Genomic DNA, 20,447 nt, shown 5'->3' with positions numbered 1-20,447 from the left:
CAATGTGGACAACATTTATATCACAATATGTTTCTTAATTTAGATTGATATAAACAGTATAACAAACAAGAAGCTTTTTCAATATTAATTTTTTTATTTGAGTGCGTTGAACTAACGCCACTGCCCTGTAATGAACATCAGTCAGTGACAGATGTTGTAAATAATGTATATTGAAATATTGAAAATGTGTTTAAAAAACATATATTTTTGTTATTGAAACATTTCATATTGCAGTATATATTTATATTGAATTATTGTCCAGCCCTATCCAGAACATAATCATTTATGTCTTTTAGTGTTAATCCTATAAAAACAACCTAATTTCTTTACATTGTCAATCAAGTAGGTAATGAAATGTCTGATTATAAAATATTGATGCTCAAAATATTTAAAGAATGTCAAACTTTTTAAACACAAAGCATGCTTTCTGCCGTTTTAGTCTGTGGAGCTACACATATGATGATTAAAAACCGCTCCATTGTACCACAGAAACTCCTTTGACCCAAAGTCAAGCTTTGTGGCATATGTCACCCACACAGCAATGACATAATTCATCCAGGGCTGACTGCTGACTAATCAGAATGGAGGATGATGTACACTGCTACATTGTGGTATTGACTCTATCATCCACATAGAAGTAAACTTTTTGCTGAGCACCCCAAAAGAGATCATATTTATCATCCATAGCTGACACCTTCCCTCTAGTCACTCATCCAACATGAAGGAAAAGTTGTTTTCATATTAAGCTCATTTTTTATAACAGTAAATACCCTGTTACATCATCTTGATCATGTGGTATTGCATTGTGGGTAACACCGCTGCTCTTTTCATGGGAGAATACAGGTTGATTATCAGCTGAGGCACAAACACCATGCTTTACCATTTAAATATTGTTTAGATAGACACCTTAAGCTACATTAGCCTACCTCTGTAACATCTCTGAGTCATATGTTTAGGCCTTTGGACAAGAACATTTGCCAAATGTGATGAATGTAAATGTGGTGTGGTAACATGTCTGACTTTTTTAACATGAGTAATGTTGCGTAAAATAATGTAGGTGTTTTTTGTCATCGGTTTGGTCCAATTCTACAACCGCCGTAGACCCCTTCTTTCATTTCAAGAGTTACCTGTTGTGTTTCTCTAAGAATCCAGATGTGAAATCAGACACTGATTGTTTTCAGACTATCAAACTGGACAGCTCAACATGCTTGGAGGAGAACACTTACTGCCCAGCAGACAATCACACTGACTAGCAATGTGGGTGATGTGGAAACTATAGAGGCATTCTACAAACCCAGAATGAGAGAGAAACCATTTGTGCTCATTTAAACTATGTGGGATATATATATATATATATATATATATATATATATATATATATATATATATATATATAATATTTGTTAGTTGTTATATTTTGTATTTTATTTTGTATGGTATTTTTTAATAAAAATGTGAATAGGGGAGGGATTCACATTTGTAAATCACATCTGTCCATTTGGTAATTATTGCAGTGTAAGTAATTAATTCATTAATAATGACAGATACGTATATATTTTTTACACACTCTGAGTTTATAATGTATGTCAATGAGCAAGTGATGTTATTTAATCATGAAATAATAATTCAGAATCCTCATCACTTAATCATGGGCATTAAATTTGCATGAATTACTATTTTAAGCCCTTTATCGAATGAGAGGAGGAGTCCACAGTAGTATCCTGTTTCCTGCATGCATTGGTTCACATGGAGAAATGGATTATGTGACTGCTGTGGCACAAGGCTGGCCATATGGCTTCATCACATGTGCTTGGTTTAAAGCAGCAGAAGCCAGGTGGCTGGATGTGGAGTGGTTGCTTTGCAGCAGACTGCCCATGTCTCCAGCAGGTAGAGGAGCCCTGCTCTACGTCTTTATTCAGCTCATCTACTTTGATCTGTTCAGCGCTAAATCCGGCCAGCCTTTTTGAAGAACTGAAAGTCTTTGTACTGTATCCACTGCGTGCATGTGGAAGATTTTTGGAGCAGCTAAAATTTTCAAACATGGAGGCTCAAGACTCATTTTTCTAGTGCCTCCCTCTATCTCTCACTTTCTCTCTTCTCTGCCCTGTTCATTTCGTTTTCTTTACCTTTTGACACTTTTTTCTTCCACTTCACTCTTATTCTGTCTCATGCTCCCCTCTTTTATTCTCTTCTGTTGTTACCTACCTACTTTTTTACTGTTACTTTCCTCCTCTTCATTTCTTTTTCGTTCCTCTTGCTATTTTTTTGTTTCTTGCTCTCTCCCTCTTCTATTTTTTCCCCTTTTTCTTTCTTTCTTTCCTCCTCTCATTTCATCATCTTCTCTCTCTGTCTGTCTCTCTCTCTCTCTCTCTCTCTCTCTCTCTCTCTCTCACTCACTCTCTCTCTCTCTCTCTCTTGCTTCTTCTTCTTTAGCTCATCATGCAGTAGGCACTAGTCCAGCACCATTGGCCTTCCAATAATCCCCTTCCTTACAGTCCCCCCTAATGCTCCAGCATGTCTCCATGAGCCTCAGGGACGCGAGCAGAATGAGCTGTTTACACAGGCCTCATCCACACCAGTCTGGAGCAGTAGATTATTAAGGTCTTGGGAGTGGTGTTGGTGTGGAGAGGTAGAGATAGTGCGAAGGAAGAAGAAGAAAAAAAAGCTGTGTATTGGATCTCTGAAGCAGGCAAGACTAACGATGGCAAGCCGAGGGCTGTCAGGTGTCTCATCTCCCAGCAAACTAACACAGATCACGCGACGTGAGCCTGAGACATGTTTTTTTTCAGTATGCCTACACCTGTGGAGATGTAAATAGCTTCCTCTCTACATCTAACTCCCAACACACATACACTCCATCCCATTTGCACAAACACATAGCACATTGTGGGACATGGAGGAGAAGTGTCTTGTCATCCAACCAGTTGGAACTAATTTTCCTATAGAGTTTTATTAAGGAGACACAGAGATTAAATTTAGTGCATCAAGGAAAAGAGCCGGAGGGCATCTTAACATTTTTTACGGTGAATCTAGTGACAAGACCCGCCTCAGCCAATTCTTTGTACTAATAACACTAAAGCCAAGGATTTTAGGCTCCCTGCCTCATAATTCTCTCTCTCTCTCTCTCTCTCTCTCTCTCTCTCTCTCTCTCTCTCTCTCTCTCACTCTCTCTCTGTGCCACAGTTCAGTTCAATTAACTTCAGCTGACCTCCTCATGTTCATAATACCCACAAACACATTGTTTCATTGTATTTGTTGCAAAGCTGGGCAAGGATTGGACAAAAGCACATTTCCCATTCATTTTAATGCATTTAGAAATTTGCCACCGTGCTAAATCACATAAGCGAATAATACACGATAAATTACAAAATAAATAATATTCCTAATTATTAATCTGCTGCAGATCGCGCAGTGTAATTACTTTGACAATAGCTGTGTTTTGTGTGCTGCAATATCTCATTAGGTTAATGACATTTTTGGCACTCTTCTGTGAAGTTATCACAACGCAGACATTGTGGCAATGTGGCAATGATCTAAAATGAGAAAACTTTGTAAAGAACTCATCTGATTACTGTGTATAGTGGTGTACCACAATAATATACCACTCTGCAATTGAGTGTTACATAGACATTAAGTCTAACCCTGGTCTAAAATGTATTTCAAATATGATGGATTATTAATACTGCAGTTTAGTGTGGGACTGGGCATAATCCTTGTCTGGGAAACCAGCCTAATTCCCTTTTCGTCCCTCTCTGTTTCAACATCTCACTAAGCCTCACCTGACATGATCAGGGCCAACTTGTGACAGTCCTTCCCCCTTAAAACTGTCTGCGGCTGTTCATGCTTGTGTCACAGCAGAGCAGAAGAGGGGTAGGAGTCTGCTGGCCTGCCCTGGAGGAGAGATATTTTATCACTCTCATTGGATCCAATTCAGCTGCGTGTCATTGGAAGCGACTGGGCATGACTTTCCCAGCCCACTGTATGAAAAGCTCGGTGCTGGTGAAGACGTTTACTCTCACAGCAGATGACACAGCGGCGCGACAAAAATCTCACACATTACAGTTCATCATCCTCTGTGAACGTCAGCCTGGTGCAGACATCTTTAATAAAACTGTGTGCTGTGTTTTGCGATGAGGGTGCGGACAGTCTTATCTGATAGGGCTGCTGTTTTTATTAATCTGTGATATTGCATATTTTAGGTGTCCTGCTTCTGAATATAAGTAGGCAGAGGTTTGTGGACATACAGTAGAACAGATGTGCCTTCCGTTTTATGTTTTCTATGCATATCCCCCATAGCTCCGTGGACTGCCTACGTGCTCTGTTGTTGTTTACAGCAGAGCTTTGTTTCAGCAAGTGGGTGGTGACTTTGTGTGTATGTGTACATGCATGGAACATATGTGTGTATTTATGTGTGTTCTGCACTGCAGATGAGAGTGAAGGGAAGGAAAAGTGGACTCCTTGGTGATTAGTCCATTATTGATTGTTCCTTTTCTTTCTTTTTTCTCCCTGTCTTCTTTCTTCTGTTTCAGCCCCACCTCCCCCCTCCTGCAACACACTCATCCACTTCTTCAGCACTCTCTCTTTTCTTTCATGTACCTCGCCATGGATCTCATCATTGCTTAATTCCTTTCCCAGCTCTCTCAAGCCTGCACTCTCCATCTCTGTCCTTGTTTTGAATGCTTCAGTTTATTTATAAGGTTTTTGCAGACACTACATTAGACTTCAAGTCAAGAACAACAATGCAGTACATTACCTTCCAGTGTAGAACGAAACGCAGTGGTGGACAACATGATAAATAAGTATGTGTGTGTGTGTCTGTGTCTGTGTGTGTGTGTGTGTGTGTATTAGTTCTTGTGCATTTTGCAAAATGTAAATGGCCCAGAAGTATAATAAAACTAGTGAAAAATTATTGATTCGTACTCTGCATTCAGTGACCCTCTTGTCCCCTGTGGATTGGGACATTGTAATCCTGGAAGAGACTTTTCCCATCAGGATAGAAATACTAAAATATGAATCAGATCTGATCAGCCAGAATAACTTTGTATTGATTTGCAGTGCCCTTTTCTTGTAGTGAGACAAGCAGTCTCGAACCTGCCAAGCATAAAGAAAACACCCCCCTCTGTACACATGACCCCTCTGTAGGGACTGAGCATTGAGTCAAATGTGGAAAACATACTAAACGGATTCCGGTATCACTTTAACATACAACTACACTTATAAAGTTTATAAATGGTTTAAAAATCTGTTGATTACATGGTTTCTAATTAGGCTGTAAACACCTTAAAAGTCATTACTATTCATTCGTAACACAAAGATAGAAAGAGAATGTACCGAAAATGTTGAGGTATACAATATGCTGAGACTTTAGAGTGTGAATTTAATCATGTCACATGTTAAGATGTGCCACATTATCATCAATGTCTAAAAAGGCCTTTTATCAGTGGTTAATTGATGTAACGTGTTTGTTAAAGGGTCAAACGTATTTACATATAAACTGTGTGTTATAAATGATTATTAATGACATTTAATGCATTTACAACCTAATTAATAATCATTAATTGTAAACACATTTATAAACAGTTATAGGTGTGGTATGAGATTTTCTATCTATCACTATCACTTTTTTTCCCACCTCTCTGTAGCTGAGTGTCTGAAGGTTTGTAGACACCTACAGAAAACGCTGAATGAGTACATATCCACATACTTTATTGTTTGGACATGTAGTTCTTACAGACACAGTCTGATGGTGTCCTGCATGCACATTCTCATTCACTAAAGGGTCAGTTGCTATTCTGTGTTTCTGTACATACCTCACTGAAGCACAAGCATCATGCTCATTGAATCACAATGCTCAATGCTTTTGACCACACTTCCCAACTCTGTTTACTGATGTCTTTCCCAAAGATCTAAATACAGACAGATCTAAATGTCCTTTGAAATACAGGCCAGTTTTGAGCAGTCATCTGTGACTGAAGCCCCAATAATGAACCCTCTTTCAAAGTCATTCAGATCGTTCCCTCATGCCGTCCTGCCCCAAAATCAGGGTTAACCGGGTCTGCTCAGCAATTTTATACATGCCACAGAGCATGGAATGATGATAACTGCTTAATTGAATATTGCATGTCTGGAAGCATCTGCACTTGTTTGTTCCCTTTTTGCTCCAGTAACTGCCTCTCCTCTGCACTAGATGTTGAAGACAGTTGTTAAAATGTTATTATTTCCAGACACGTCTATTTTGGTAAAGCAGGTACTAATTTCAAACGAATGAGTGAATAGTTTTGGATCATAAATGCCACTCCAATTCACACAAAAGGTGTTAGATGGAGCTCCACACTCCTCTAGTTGTTGCTTGGCACTGGTTATGAAGACTCCAAAGTGTGTGCTTCTGTTGCCAACAGAAACGGTAATGGTGACTCCAGTCAGTGATTAGCGCACCTGAAAAAACCTTGTGTATAGGATAGGTATGGTGCCACGTCCTCATTATGTATGAAAAACAAAACCGAGTGTATATGAATGTGTGTGTGAGTGTGTGAGTGTGTGCGCTGGCTGTCTACACACAGCACTCTGATGTTGTATAGGGGCATGTTTTGTCCCTAAAAGCGGCTCGGAGGGAACATTAGAGCCCTGTTAATCTGGAAGCTATCTGAACATTGATGACAGCTTCCCCAGCAGCCTCATCCACATTGAAACACTCCGACATCCCTTATTTATGAGAGGCAGCCTGAACGAGTTCAGCGACAGAGCCCAAATCCTCCTTTAAACTCTACTGCCTGCGCATGCATTACCAGCTCACAGCAACAGGAGCTGCGGCGAGCAAAATCCAAACAAACCCAGCACTGTAACTACCCAGCACCAGCAAATAAAAAACTGACTGTGAAATCTGTGTAATGTTCACTCCACATTTCAATCTATCTTCAACACCAATGTGTTTGTTAATCATTTCTTATTCTGAGAGAGAAAAAAAGAACAGCCTCTCAGTGAGAGTTCAAACAGTGCCCTTGGATATTGATGACGTCCTGGTGAGAAGAATAGAATAAGAAATATCTAAATGCCTGGATTAAATACCTCCAATGGCTCTCAGACAAATAGAACATTAAAAGGCTTTTCTTCGCTGGCAGAATCCAGAGTTCATGGAGGCTGGGTTATTCACCAGTGGACACAAAAATGCCGCAAAAGGCCTTAAAATACATGGCTTTCATCTTTTGTAAGAATCATGCCGGGTGCTGTACTTGTCAGATGTTCATTTCTGTGCGATAACCAGGGACCACCTTTCACAGATTTAAGTTTCAGCCCAAATGGAAGTGGAAATGATTAATTTTTTAGGAACTAAACATGATATAGGCTTTTCAATACTTAGCTCAGTCTTAATTGTAGCTGACATACTTCTCAGGAGACTTGCTTTCAGTTTTTCATGCACTCTGCAGTAAAGTTTTTCAGCACTTGCAAAGATCAATCATCAAATGTGTTTGTGATTTCTCCTCGACTTTTTATTTATTTATTTATTTATTTATTTTGCCTGATTCTGGGGCAGTCAGTCTGTTTCTGGTCAGCAGTTTCTTTGTTTGATTTGTAAATGTTTCTGCATTGTGTCTATTTCCGTGTCTCACTCTTGCCCTGGCTCGTGCTTTCCTGCTCTGTTTTGTGATGTCCATGTGCTCTTTTAGCACATGACTCTGTGTTTGTTTTGGTTTCTGTCTTCTCCCTTGTCTCTGCTTTAGCCCCGCCTTAGGTCCATAGGTTCTGCCCTTTCAATATCCTTCTCAAGTGTTTCTTGTCTGTGTTCCTGCTGATATACCACCTAGGTTTCAGTGTTCCTTTGTCTGGTGTTGTATGTGTGTGTAGATGCATGTTTTTGTGTTTGAGTATTTTGTGCGTTCACACCAGCTGACAGTTGTTTTCTGTTTGTTTCTCTTCCGTCTTTGTTTTAGTATTTTCTAGTTTGTGTTCCAGTGCCCTGCTTGTGTTTATTTTTTGTTTGTGCTTTTGTTTCCTTTAATAAAATTAGTCTGCCTCTTTGTCCTCCCTCAGCCGTGACATTCCACTTGTCTGTATCAGATCCTTGCCCTCCTGTCAGACCCATAGTGCTGAGCTGTCAGAGTGGAATGGACAGAAACTGCTGTGGTCTGTGGACTGATACAAATCTTAATTACTGTTTAAATGTTGGAGGTTTTTAATATTCCCCCAAGTGTTGCATTAATTTTTTATATATCTTTGATCATTGTTTTAACACCAGATGATATGAACATCTGTTTTTTAAAAAACTCTTTTCCTTTGACATGTCCCTTTTTTCTGTAACTGAATTATTTTAATCTTATCTCAGAAAAATCTACAAAAATCCTGAAAAATATATAACATGTACTGGATGGCCATTTTGAGATGGAAATTAAATAAAACAAATCTGATTCTTACACAGTCCTGTAATATTCCAGAAGATAGAACAGAGTCATCTTTATCAGGTTTCACTAAAACACAGTGTAAAATAACTCTATATAGTGATAGAAGGCGCCATCATTACAAAATATGGTGTGATTGTTCTGCGGGTGAATATAGCCGTTACATTATGAAAGTGGCAGTCGACGAGTGAATGTGCAATTGTAGAATCATATTCTCTGCTCATCACTTTATGAGTAGAACACATAAACCTGTCTTCAAAAGCACATTACGAGATGATTTACGGTCCATCCAATCTAGTAAAGGAGGTATAGGCATTACTTTTAAAAGAGGGGAAGTGAAGAGGGGGGGGGGGGGGTGCAGAAAGAGAAGAGAAAGAAACAATCAGATGGAAATAAAGTTGTAATAAGTTTAATTTATAGAGCAATTTTTGTCATACTCAAGATCTCTTTACAATTCAGGAGAAGAACAATGAAATACAAGATCATGAAAGAAAATGTATAGGCATCTGAAGGTGTAGCTATACCAAGGGGAAGATGGGGAAGTGGTGAAGAAGAAGATGAAGACACCAAAGAAGAATTAGAATAAAAATAATAAAGAAGAAGCAGAATAAGAGCGAGATGAAGAGCTCGACAAAAGATGAAGATATATCCTGGGTCTTCCTCATGGCTAAAGCCCTGTGGCAGGATTATCATAAATTAACAAGTGTTAAACATCAAAGCTCCTCTCTCTGAAATCATACAGACCTTTTGATCTTCTTCAGCGCTAGTGCCCTCAGACGAAGCGTTCCATAAGCAGAACATTGGAGGTATATGTGCCGATGGAGCAGCACCATGAGGAAGGAGCTAACCCCTGAGTGTTAATCTAGCTAATAGCGTATTTTAGTTCTTAGGCATTAGAAATGCAGAAGAATGGGGCGGGATACAAAGGTTTGCCTCCAGTGGAATGGAGCTTTTGTGAAAAAAAACAGACACTCTCCAGGCACATGGGATATCATACAAGACCCCGGATCCAGACATTTACTCTTAATGAACATTGCTAACAATTTATTCCCTCCATTTAGCACTCTTCTCTTATACTGAATTAAATGAAGACAGAAGCTAACTCTCATTCTCTCACTCTCTCACTCATTCACAGAGAATAAGGGAGGGAAAAAGAGGGGGAAAGAGAGCATCCTTTATTCCTTCTATGCGTCACAAGGGCTGGAGAGTTTGAAAAGATTGCCTCTGTGACGTCCATTTCTTTACCCCTGACAGAGGAACGGCTCAAAGAATGCTGCAAGACCTGTCAGAAGTGTTTCTAAGCTGGAGCACTAGATCATGTACACACATACAGTAGACAGACACCAGCATGGCATAGCAGGCATTAGCACATCTGCGCAGTAGCTGCCCTATTTTCCCTTTTCTTAAATCAAAGGATTTGATGCTCGAAATGTACCATTCACGCCTCGCTCCATACAGAGGGTACTTGGAACAAAATGGTGCTGAGGACTTTTTCTTAAGGGGGCCCGTCTCAGTGACCTGAAATGTATGTTTCAAGACTTTTTCTCCTTCTGCAAATACAAGCCATTGCATTACAGAACCCTTCTGACACATTTATATTTCAGAGAGCAGGGAGTTGGGGAGCCTCATGTTTGTGATTCTTGTTGATGATTTAGTAAAAACAAATTGATTTATACTTTTTATATGATCTTTATCTCCCTGAGTGCATATGCATTCATGGGTGTGTGGTGGGTGTGTGTAGTGTTGGCCTGTGGAATGTTTTTTTGTATTGATTGGAAAGCTTGGACCTTCTGTTATAAATATTTCATTATCTCTCTCTCTCTCTCTCTCTCTCTCTCTCTCTCTCTCTCTCTCTCTCGCGCGCTCTCTCTCTCTCTCTCTCTCTCCTTTCTCTCTTAGCTGGGGGGATGTGGGATTCTGGGAGTCGGAGTGTGGCTGTCAGTCACCCAGGGCAACTTTGCCACACTCTCATCCTCCCTTCCATCCCTCTCCGCCGCCAATCTCCTCATCGCCGTGGGAACCATCATCATGGTGATCGGTTGCCTTGGCTGTGTCGGAGCGGTCAAAGAAAGTCGTCCCCTGCTTCTGAGTGTAAGTACAAACCTGTGGAGTATCATTTCAGAAGGGTCAACCGGTCAACAATGCTGTTTCCATCTTAGAGAAAGTGGACTGTCGTAGTTCTGCCTAGAGCAAGGAGTAACACTCTAACATCCATCAGCCAAGCATAAATAACACCGGTGTAAAAGAGATTATGCAAAAACATTGCTAGTTACTAATTCATTAGGTACACACACTCAGTGGGCATTTTTTAAACACGTTGTATTTCAATCTTTTCTGATGGAAGCTCATCTTTTGCTGCACAATTTATCAGCCCCCATCCTCATCCATTAAGAAAGAACCACCACAGGCCCATCATTGAATGGAAATTATTCCGGTGGCGGACCGTTCTTATCACAGCAGTGGCACTGACATTGTAATGGCATGTTACTTGACTCTTGAAGGGCCGACTCCAACTTTGTAAATGTGAAGAATCTTTTTCCAGCGCCACTTTTTCCTTGAGTCATAGGTTCAAGCCCAGCACCATTAAGACACTTTTCATTCAATTCCTGTCAGCATGGTTTTAAATAAATAAAAATGTGTTTTTAGTCAAAAGATATGCCAGAGAATAAGCTTTAACCCATTTTAACTTCAGATTATATTTATATATTAATGCAGTTTAACAGTATTTAAATTCTCAAATATTTCTAAGCTGCTGCCCACTCAGATCTGTTAGGGCATGCCAGATCACAGACTGATTGAGAGTGGCATCACCATGGCAACATAAAAGTCCAGCCACAAAGAGACAGAATGCGCAGGAAGGCAATCAGTTTATCAAAATAAGTGACAAACATATTGCTAACATTAACTGGTTCTTCAACCAAACTTATATAATGTAAGCCAAATTTATTCTCAGACGAATACAATGCAACAAAAGGAAACTGTGGAATGAATCTTTTAAAAATCTCTTAGTAGAATAAAGTCTACATCATTTTTATGAAAACAAGAAAACAGGGGCTTAAAGAGTCATTGTGTAGTTCTGATATGACTGTATCTGGTACAGCATTCACACATTCATTCATTGTCCGTAACCGCTTATTCAGTCGAGGGTTGGGGTGGGTCCAGATCTGGAAACACTGGGTGCAAGGCAGGAACTCACCCTAAATGGGTGCCAGCATTGGTATTATTATTATTATTATTATTGCCAGACCACCTATCATGCTGGGCTAGAAGAAGCATTTTCACTTACTGACTCCCTCCTTATGTTGAAATACGCATGCACAAGTAGGAACTATTCAGCCATATTTCACAGAGAGAACTTAAAGTGGCGCTACTACACCATCTGTCAGCAGTAGGTTCTTCAGCACGAACCGTGGCTGAATAAAAGGAAATAAAACAAAAACATGCTCCATTTGTGTGTGTTTCTGGGGCTGTGTTTGGCATGACACTATGAGCGTTGGACAGAGCCATGGCTCAGCGTTGGTTAGTTCACAAGCTCAGCAGGACGGCTTGGAACTCTGCAACATTTACACACATTATATTTCACAGAGGGGAGGACTGCTGAATTTGTCTTACTTCACATGAGTGTGTGTTTTTGCCTGAAATATTGTAAAGGGAAGTGGTGGGGGGACATTTTGTGGTGTTAGTGTGTTTATAAAACTCCATATAGCGGCGCATAGCCTCCTTAAACTTGTGCTTTAACCTGTTACATTGAATAAATAAGTAATTGTAATTCTTAAAATCAACAAAATGTTTTTGGTCTTATTTGTTCTATGGTAGTAGATGATCTAGTATTTATTTTTATGAACAAAACTTTGTGCTGCTTTTTTCATTCCTGCATTTAGTCTGCCCTCCATATTTTCTGTACCACACAATCACATAATAAAAACACATGTAACGTGGTCCTGCTAAAGTAGAACTGCCTAGTTTCTCTTTGTATTTCAATTCAAAATATTATCAGAGATACAGTGCTAAACAGTAGACAGAGACCACTCTTTTATCTTTTAATCCTCATTTAGAAGATTTCCAATAAAAAAAAAAAAATTAATTTCTTTAAGTTATTCATTCTCAGCTCAGGAAAAGGTAAACCATTGTCTCTATATCCCTCAATAATCTTTAGAACTCCAGTTTAGGATATTCCTGGGGTTTTTATTTTAATTTATTCAATTTAATTTATTCTTCATTTGCTTATGCAAATTGACTGTATTGTTTCTAATCCCCTTAGAAATATCTCCTAAAAAAGAAATAAATAAATGTAATTTTTGACTGGAACATCATACGAATGAAAAGTATTTGACTTTTGAACACTGCTGTTTCTCATGGGATACTCGAATCAAAACCGTGTTCCAGCACTACTCTCAATAGCCCATAACAGGATATAGTACAGTTTATAATAGAAGTTCCATATTCATGGGATAGCGGGTGAGTCCAAGATACAGAGAGACTGTGAGGAAGAAGTGTGTTAAATACGAGAACTGAACTAAACTTCATCATGCACTAGTCAAGAGAAAGCGTCAGCAAAGACATATCTCTTGACACTTCAGCACGACAGGCACGCTATGAGTTCTGGAGTTCAGTTTGACAAAGCTTCATGTTCCCCTTCATGGCACACGGGAGTCTTAAGGCGTCTTAAAAAATCCTCCCTGAGCTGTCTGCAAATCTCTCATAGAGCAAAGTCATCAAACTAGGTCTGTGAATGTGGACCAAGCAGCCCGGAGCTGGACCAAAACGTGGTCAACACAGGGAAGAAATGTGAGAAAAATAAAGTGCACAGTTGCATACTAACACTGTTTTTGTGTGCAGGCCTGATAATGTATGATTGGACTGAGCAAAATAATCCATCCTACCTAAGGCAACTGAATAGTGAAAAAGAGCATGTGGAAATTAATAAAAAAATGACTTGTTTAGGGTCATTGTTCACACTGAAACAAAGAGTGATGCATTGCCACGCAATTTCCTTCAATCAAATATATACATGGCTTCCACACGAATGAAATATGTTGCATCCACACAACTCTGTCTTCTAATTTACTTACTTTTGGTGAAATATATTTTATTCATATACACATTTTTAATAAAGTCAATTCAATCCAGAATCGAAATCTCCTGCACGGTTAAATTGCAGGCTGATGTAAGATAAATCATTGAGTGATAACTCACCGATTGTGTAATGTGATAAATACTAATCTGCTTGAAAATTCAGCCTACAGCACTACAGCCTACTCTTCCATCTCGGCACAAACATCTAGTTTCCAGTGGTGCTATGCAGTGAAACTATGAACCAATGAAAAAAACATGATTTTTCAACAGAGAATGAAAAATTCATAACCAATAGCTATTTGGTGAACATACACAGTAGTGCAATGAGAAACAATGAGAAACAGTACTATCCAGTAATATCCATATTGCCAGAGTTTTATATAACCATGGTTTTCCTGAAAGCAGCCCTGCGACCGTGCTCTGTGGTGTGGATAGAAAGATGGTCTCTTCCCCATCTGTCACCCTTAGTAGAAGCCAGTGAAAAGTGTGAATGACTACGTGTCATTTTTTGGGCCCTGAATGTTCTCTTCCAAAAACCCTGGGGTGTGATTTTGCTCCAGCCTGCAGTATGAAAAGAAACGCTAAAGGAGTGGGTGCTAAGCTTTCCCCCTTCCCGATCTGATACTGTTATTTACACAGAGACAGCAAAGAATTAATTTGCCTTTTCATCCTTAGATGCTTTGGTTCCTGAGTGGTAAAACTGCCAATGTGTTCATTCAATCATCAGGAGAACACAAGCCTTCTTAGCCCCGATGTGCAAGAAATCATACTTACCCATGGGTAGGTAGTAAAGACTTGCCTTTCTCCATCATTAGCCACTGTAAATGTCCTACAAAAAAAAAAAAAAAAAAAAAAAAAACAGGCAATTAATGAGCTGTCCAATGGTGTGACACTTTGAAAAAGAGCAGTGGCTGCCTTCACATGTCTCAATGAAGGGTTATGCCAACCCCCCTAGCCTTCACCCTTTCAGGTCATTAGCTTCATGTGTTTGTGGGAGATCTAAATAATAGGTGGATTTGACAATGGAGAATTAGATTCATAATGAACTATCCCTCTTTTCTGTTAATGAACACAAATTTGACAGTGCTTCAGAGAGCTATTTCTGAATATGTGAAATGTAATAATCTCTGAGTCTATGGACTAAAAAACTAACTAACTAAATAATTAAATCTTAATCCTAAAAGCCATTAGACAGAAATTGATTACATTGTTTTTTGGAAATGAGTAGCTGTTCTAGAGCAGTAAACCATTGTAAGCTTAAAGGGTAAATTGGTTCCTCACATATTCATTAGGAGCAGCTAGATCAATGACACCTTTCGGCAAGTACCCAATTAGAGCGGCGGGATGATCACAAACATCTTTTTCCTCACTCCATACTTCAGGCATATGGCTGGATTCTTAACAAAGTGGATAGCATTTCCACCAAGCTCTGATTAGGTAGCTGAAGCGTGGGCAGCAGCAGGGCTTCCAATTACTGCCCCCAGGTGGCAGCCTTCAGATGAGGTTGAGAACGAGGGTTGGTCATTAGCAATAGCTCTGACATTTACACCCTTCCTTCAGTCTGGGAAGCAACATGTCAGTGGGTCGATTTACGCAGACGTCCCCAAAGACCGGCTTAATGAGGGACTTGGTGCACAGCTGTCATGTAGATTTCAAAGGACCGGTCAGTGGTGAGTCAAACATAGAGACAGGCAAATTAAAGAGAGATTTGTAAATGCTGCCTGGAATTATGTATCGTGATGATGTCGGTCTGTCCACTACAAGTGATGTTTTGCAGATGCCTTTGAACTTTATTTAATGAAATATGGATTTTATACCTATGCCTACATGCTCTATCATTTCATTTTGCACCACCAGAGTTGTCAGAGTTGAGCCAATGATCATCAACCATTAGAATCTGATCAAAGTTTAGCGTTCTGATTTAATAAATGCAATTCTATGAAGGACATCCCCTGTGTAAATTTCTGCATTGATGGATTTTTTCACAGCCTTCTGACAATGTGTGCAGTGAGATATCAGCTCATCAGTTTGGTGCATTTTAATAGTCCTGTGTTTTTGCTGGCTAATTTCATAGGCACAAGCTTTGAGGGCAGCCATGGCCTTGAGGTCAGTGAAGTGAGCTTGAGGCCAGCGTGTCGCCAGTTCAATTCCCAGGAGCGGCAGAAAAAAAATTAATTCACAGCTGAAGTGCCCTTGATCAAAGCACCTGACCCTCAAACTGCTCCCCGGGTACTGAGGTGAATGGCAACCTCCTGCTCTGGTTGTCTGTGTGTGTTCATTACCCCTAGTGTTCAGTACCACAGATGGGTTAAAATGCAGAGATTAATTTCCCTAAGAGAATCAATAAAGGTGATTCTTTACTGATTATTCTATGTTAAAAGTCTAGTGTAACTGGACATTGGACATATGTTGCATATCATGGTCCAAAGAAAAATATGTATGTCAATTTTGGTCGATTTTGATATTACATATAAGAATAATATACAATTAATTTGAAGTCTTTTTTTTACCACAATCATTAAAAATATAGAGGAATCTGATCTGAAATCAGTGCCCTTTGCCATTTTGTAAATACCATCACGGAATCCCAGACTTGGATAGATTTTAGTGTCACTAAACTGGCACAGTGCAAGTGCAGGGCTTTCCTTATTTTAAATAGGGGTACTCTGAGAATAGAACAGTAGTTATAGCACAAGATTTAAAAAACAGGTCCTATTGGGATACTTGATGAACATAAAATGCAGAGAATATACCATGTGGACAGAGAGAACTAAGGGAAAATGTGTAGCAACCAAATCCAAAGAATGATCCTACATAATTGATAAATATGGCTCAAAAATGAATGTTAGAGAATGCTGCAGACTGGCAACAGAACAAAATGAGCAGAGCATTAAAGAAATATATCCAAAAACATATCCATGTGCTAAAGAAATGAGCTAACTTCAGCTCATTTTGTTTCCAATCGCTATATGTTCCCATTAGATCAAATCTTATGAAACTACAACAATGTATGCTATAGTTATGCTGATGATACTCAAATATATGTAGAGCTCACCACATTACAGCCCATTAGACTCTGTGTCAGAGTTTGGAGCAGATAAACAGTTGGATGAGTCAAAAATACCTTCAATTAAATACAGACAAATTTGTGGTTACTGTGGCAGCAAAGAGTGATGAGTTCGAATAAGTGCACTCTGCTCCAGGGGGCTAAAAATCAAAGAACAACCCAGAAATATTGCTGTTTTCATATAGACTCAGATCTGTCCTTTATTAGCAAGATTAAAGTGGTAAACAAACATTTATGAAAATAATTTCTCTTCCCAGGATATTCAAAGCATTCCTAAAATACAGCCAATGCAGAATGATGTATGCTGATGATTAGTTGGTTGGGCAATGACCCCTGATGCAAGACCTACAAACTATGAATGGTCTGTCTGTAAAACTAAACCTAGTGCCTCAAAAATGAAGCTTTACAACAGAACAACAAAACAACCTTCGCATTCAATGTTTGCACAATGTGACGTTGAGCTGGCATTTTCAAAACGCACATCAAATAAAAACTTCAAAAATGAAGATTCAAGGTTTTGTTTCCACAGAGACTATCTACAAGGACGAATGAGCTAATAAACACAAACAGGTGCACATAATGAGCCAAATGAGTCTCCAGAGGTGAGCTGGAACCAGAACGGCCCGGCTCTGGATGAATTGGTCCAACTGGCCACTCGTAAGACAAAGAACACTCGGACACTTTGTGTTTGAATGAAATCCAAAAGCTACTTGGTCTGGAATGAACCAATTACAGTTGTCACACATGGTGATTGCATATTTATCAGCTTTAGATGCAGAAATGGAAGAAAATGGCTGTGTGACTGCAACTCATAAATGATTTTCATATGCAAGAAAATCCATGAAGGGAACCCAACACTTTCAGTGTAAGAAATCCAAGAAGTCAAATGGGGCAGGTTTTTTTTCCAGAACTGTTACTTTTGAAGATAAGGACATGCAATCCGGAGTTGGCCTTTAGGGCCACACAGCTGTCACTCACCTCATTGCTTTTTACTCAGCCTATGAGCTCACAGTCACTCGGCCCTGAAATGACACCACCTGCAGTGACCCCTTCATCATTGCCTGGGTCCAGACGGCAGAATGAAAACAGAGTATTGCTGGTCTGAATAAAACCCAGTGTTCTGTGGTAGAATAGCCCCCATTACCACTCTGCAATAGACTGTAGCACAGGAGCATGGTAACCATGATCAGCATTGATTTAGAAAGTCTATAGCAACATGGAACGTCCTTGTACACAATAGGCCAGTGTCAGTTTACTCTCAGAATGACAATTATAGCAGATAAACAGCTTCCAGAATCAATGACTGGGACTTTGATTATGCTCCAGCTCATCACTTCACTCTTGCTCTGCAGTAGACTCCCCACTGTAGTGACTATCAGAGTCAAGTAAATCAAGCCATAACAGAAGGATTTTAACACAGTCCTCTTGTTTCACTACTTTAAATATGCTTTTTCACAGCTACTTTGGTCGTTGCACAATGAATCACATCACCAAGCCTTAAAAGAACAATAAGCTGTCGTTATCTCGCTGAGGATAATTTGTTTCCCTCATAATGCAGACTTGTTATGTGCAGATAAGGAAGACCTCTCTTTGCTTGGCTGGAATTGTTTATCTACAGTGTATACACACAATCAAGAGTCATCGCCACATGACAGAATTATCTTGTTGGAAAACCTATTGCCACAATCAATACTGTCTTATTCAGAGCACACACTCGTAATAGTCTATATCCCTAACCAATCGATGAGGAGTGAAATCTGTTTTTACAGTCATAACAATATGTTTTGACACAATTACATTATTGGGTAAAAACAAGATTTTTCTTCTACAAGTGTCAGCTTGATTCCCTCTACAGACTAATCAGAAAAAGATTAAGATGTTGGAAACATGAGTAACCTGTAGCACATGGAATATTTACTGTGACATTAGGTTCTTTTGGGTGAGCAGTCATTGCATTTATTACCTCAGTTCTCTCCGGCTGTAGCTTGTGCTATGAACCATGCACACATCTCCGCAAAGGCCATTTCATCCCACAAAGGGCATAATGGACTCTTACTGTTAACGAAAAGCCATTACGAAGACTGATGGAGTCTTGTAATCAAGGACATGACACAATGGGAAAAATAAAACCTAATCTTAAATAGACTCAATCACCGAACTGTGGAACAATGGACTATCCCTGTAGTGTTTCATGTGATCTGCACTCTATTGCATGTGCTAGTACTAAATTGTTTTAATATTTAAATGATATGATAAAGTTTGTGAACACCAGCTCACCTATGTTTTTTTCTGACACGAATGACACTACCATGCAGTTTGTCTTCTTTTTTTTTGCAGTAATGGATTCTACTATGTTAGGAAGTCTTCCTTCTAGATGTTGGAACATATCTGGAGGATTTTATTGCATTCCAGCATAATAACATTGGTTGGGTCATTGGATGATTAATTCTGGATTACAAACACCACTCCAACCAAAATAAATATAGTTCTGTATATTTGTCCCATTCGGCTTGTGAAGAATTCTAAGCTGAATTCAATAAATACTAATAAATTAAAACACACTGTCTTATGTGTGCAGGCATATATTTAGTTTCTGTCATTTCACATGAGACATGGCATCATGTATACGCTCATCGGTTTCATGAGGGTTTAGGTTCATGTTCGGATAGATACGCAAACAAGTCATTTACATATGGTAAGTAGCGTATCTTCCTCCATTGAATTTAGGGAAATGTCATTTCTGTATGAGCTCCAAAAAGAGAGAGAGAGAATATAGAGTATGAACTGATTGAAATGCTATATATTTCTGCAAGTGTAATGAAAGCGCTCTTTTGTATGCAGTATATGAGCAAGATTGGACCCAGCTCTAGCACTTCACCTCAGAGCATGTAACATTCAGCATCTCAATTTTAACCACTTTTGATTATTATATTAGCTCGAATGCCTTTTCTCTTCAGGAACATTGAATTGCTCATAAATAAATGTGCTTAAGCACTGTAGTTCTCACAGTACATTCTCACAGTACATTAGAAGTATGACAATATGGTAAATGCTTTAAAATGCAGTTTATTTCATTGCTGGGAGATCTGTCCCTGTATAACTCTGAGGAAACGGTGGGCATAAGGACACATATATTTCTTCGTGGAGGATGTTCTTTATATAAAGTGATAGTGCTCATAGAGTACAGAAGGTGTTGTTCACTGCCTCCAGGCATTTGTTAGATTCAATAGTGCCTGACCAAACACACTTAAAGCTCTGTTACCTTAAAGTTCCTATTGGAAATCATTTCGTGTGAAAGGCCTGTGTACTGTGTACTGCCACAGAAGGCTTTAAACACCAGATACAAAAGCAGGAAAAATATCATAAAACTACTAAGGAGCTGAATATAGATATATGATTATCCCAGATACTGATCTACTTAGAACTGAAAAAGCTACAGGTTTAGCAGGTGGTCTGTTTATAATCACATCTGGGCTAGCTCTGGCTTTAGATTACAGAGCAGAAAAAAGTAGCAAAAGAAAAATTCACATTACTGAGTGCAGCATTATTCCAAATCCTCTGGTTTTCCTCCTGTTTCATCAGATGCCCACAGATGCTATTCTCACATTTTTGACTCCTTTAACCCCACCCTTCACAATCCCTTCCCAGTTTTTCTAGGGTCAGTGTCTTACACTCAAAATTGCTATAGTAGTTTAATGGCGTTTGTTACCCCAATTTTCCGTTATAAAAACTTAAAATGCAATACAGATGATGCATTTGAATCACTTACATGTTTTAAATACATTTTTGGTTTGATCGTAAGATTACATTTATTTGAGCTTTAACTTCTGACATAAAATTTTATAATCATCTATAAAGGTTTATTAAAAAATAAAACAAACTAATAATAAACACAAACGTTTGTTGTAATA

The 20,447-nt window shown here is 39.0% G+C and overlaps 1 protein-coding gene across 1 annotated transcript in view; it reads left to right on the top strand.

Moving 5' to 3' along the window:
* tspan4a (tetraspanin 4a) overlaps nucleotides 1–20,447 on the top strand; it is an 82,755-nt gene that overhangs the window by 18,993 nt on the left and 43,315 nt on the right. The window contains 1 exon segment of the mRNA XM_066685112.1: nucleotides 10,293–10,484. Within this exon segment, the coding sequence (XP_066541209.1) occupies nucleotides 10,293–10,484 (192 nt within the window).

The sequence above is a fragment of the Hoplias malabaricus genome, chromosome 11, assembly GCF_029633855.1.
Source record: "Hoplias malabaricus isolate fHopMal1 chromosome 11, fHopMal1.hap1, whole genome shotgun sequence".
NCBI classification, from domain to species: Eukaryota; Metazoa; Chordata; class Actinopteri; order Characiformes; family Erythrinidae; genus Hoplias; species Hoplias malabaricus.
Note: the sequence above shows the minus strand (reverse complement) of the source record. Positions and strands in the feature narration are given on the sequence as shown.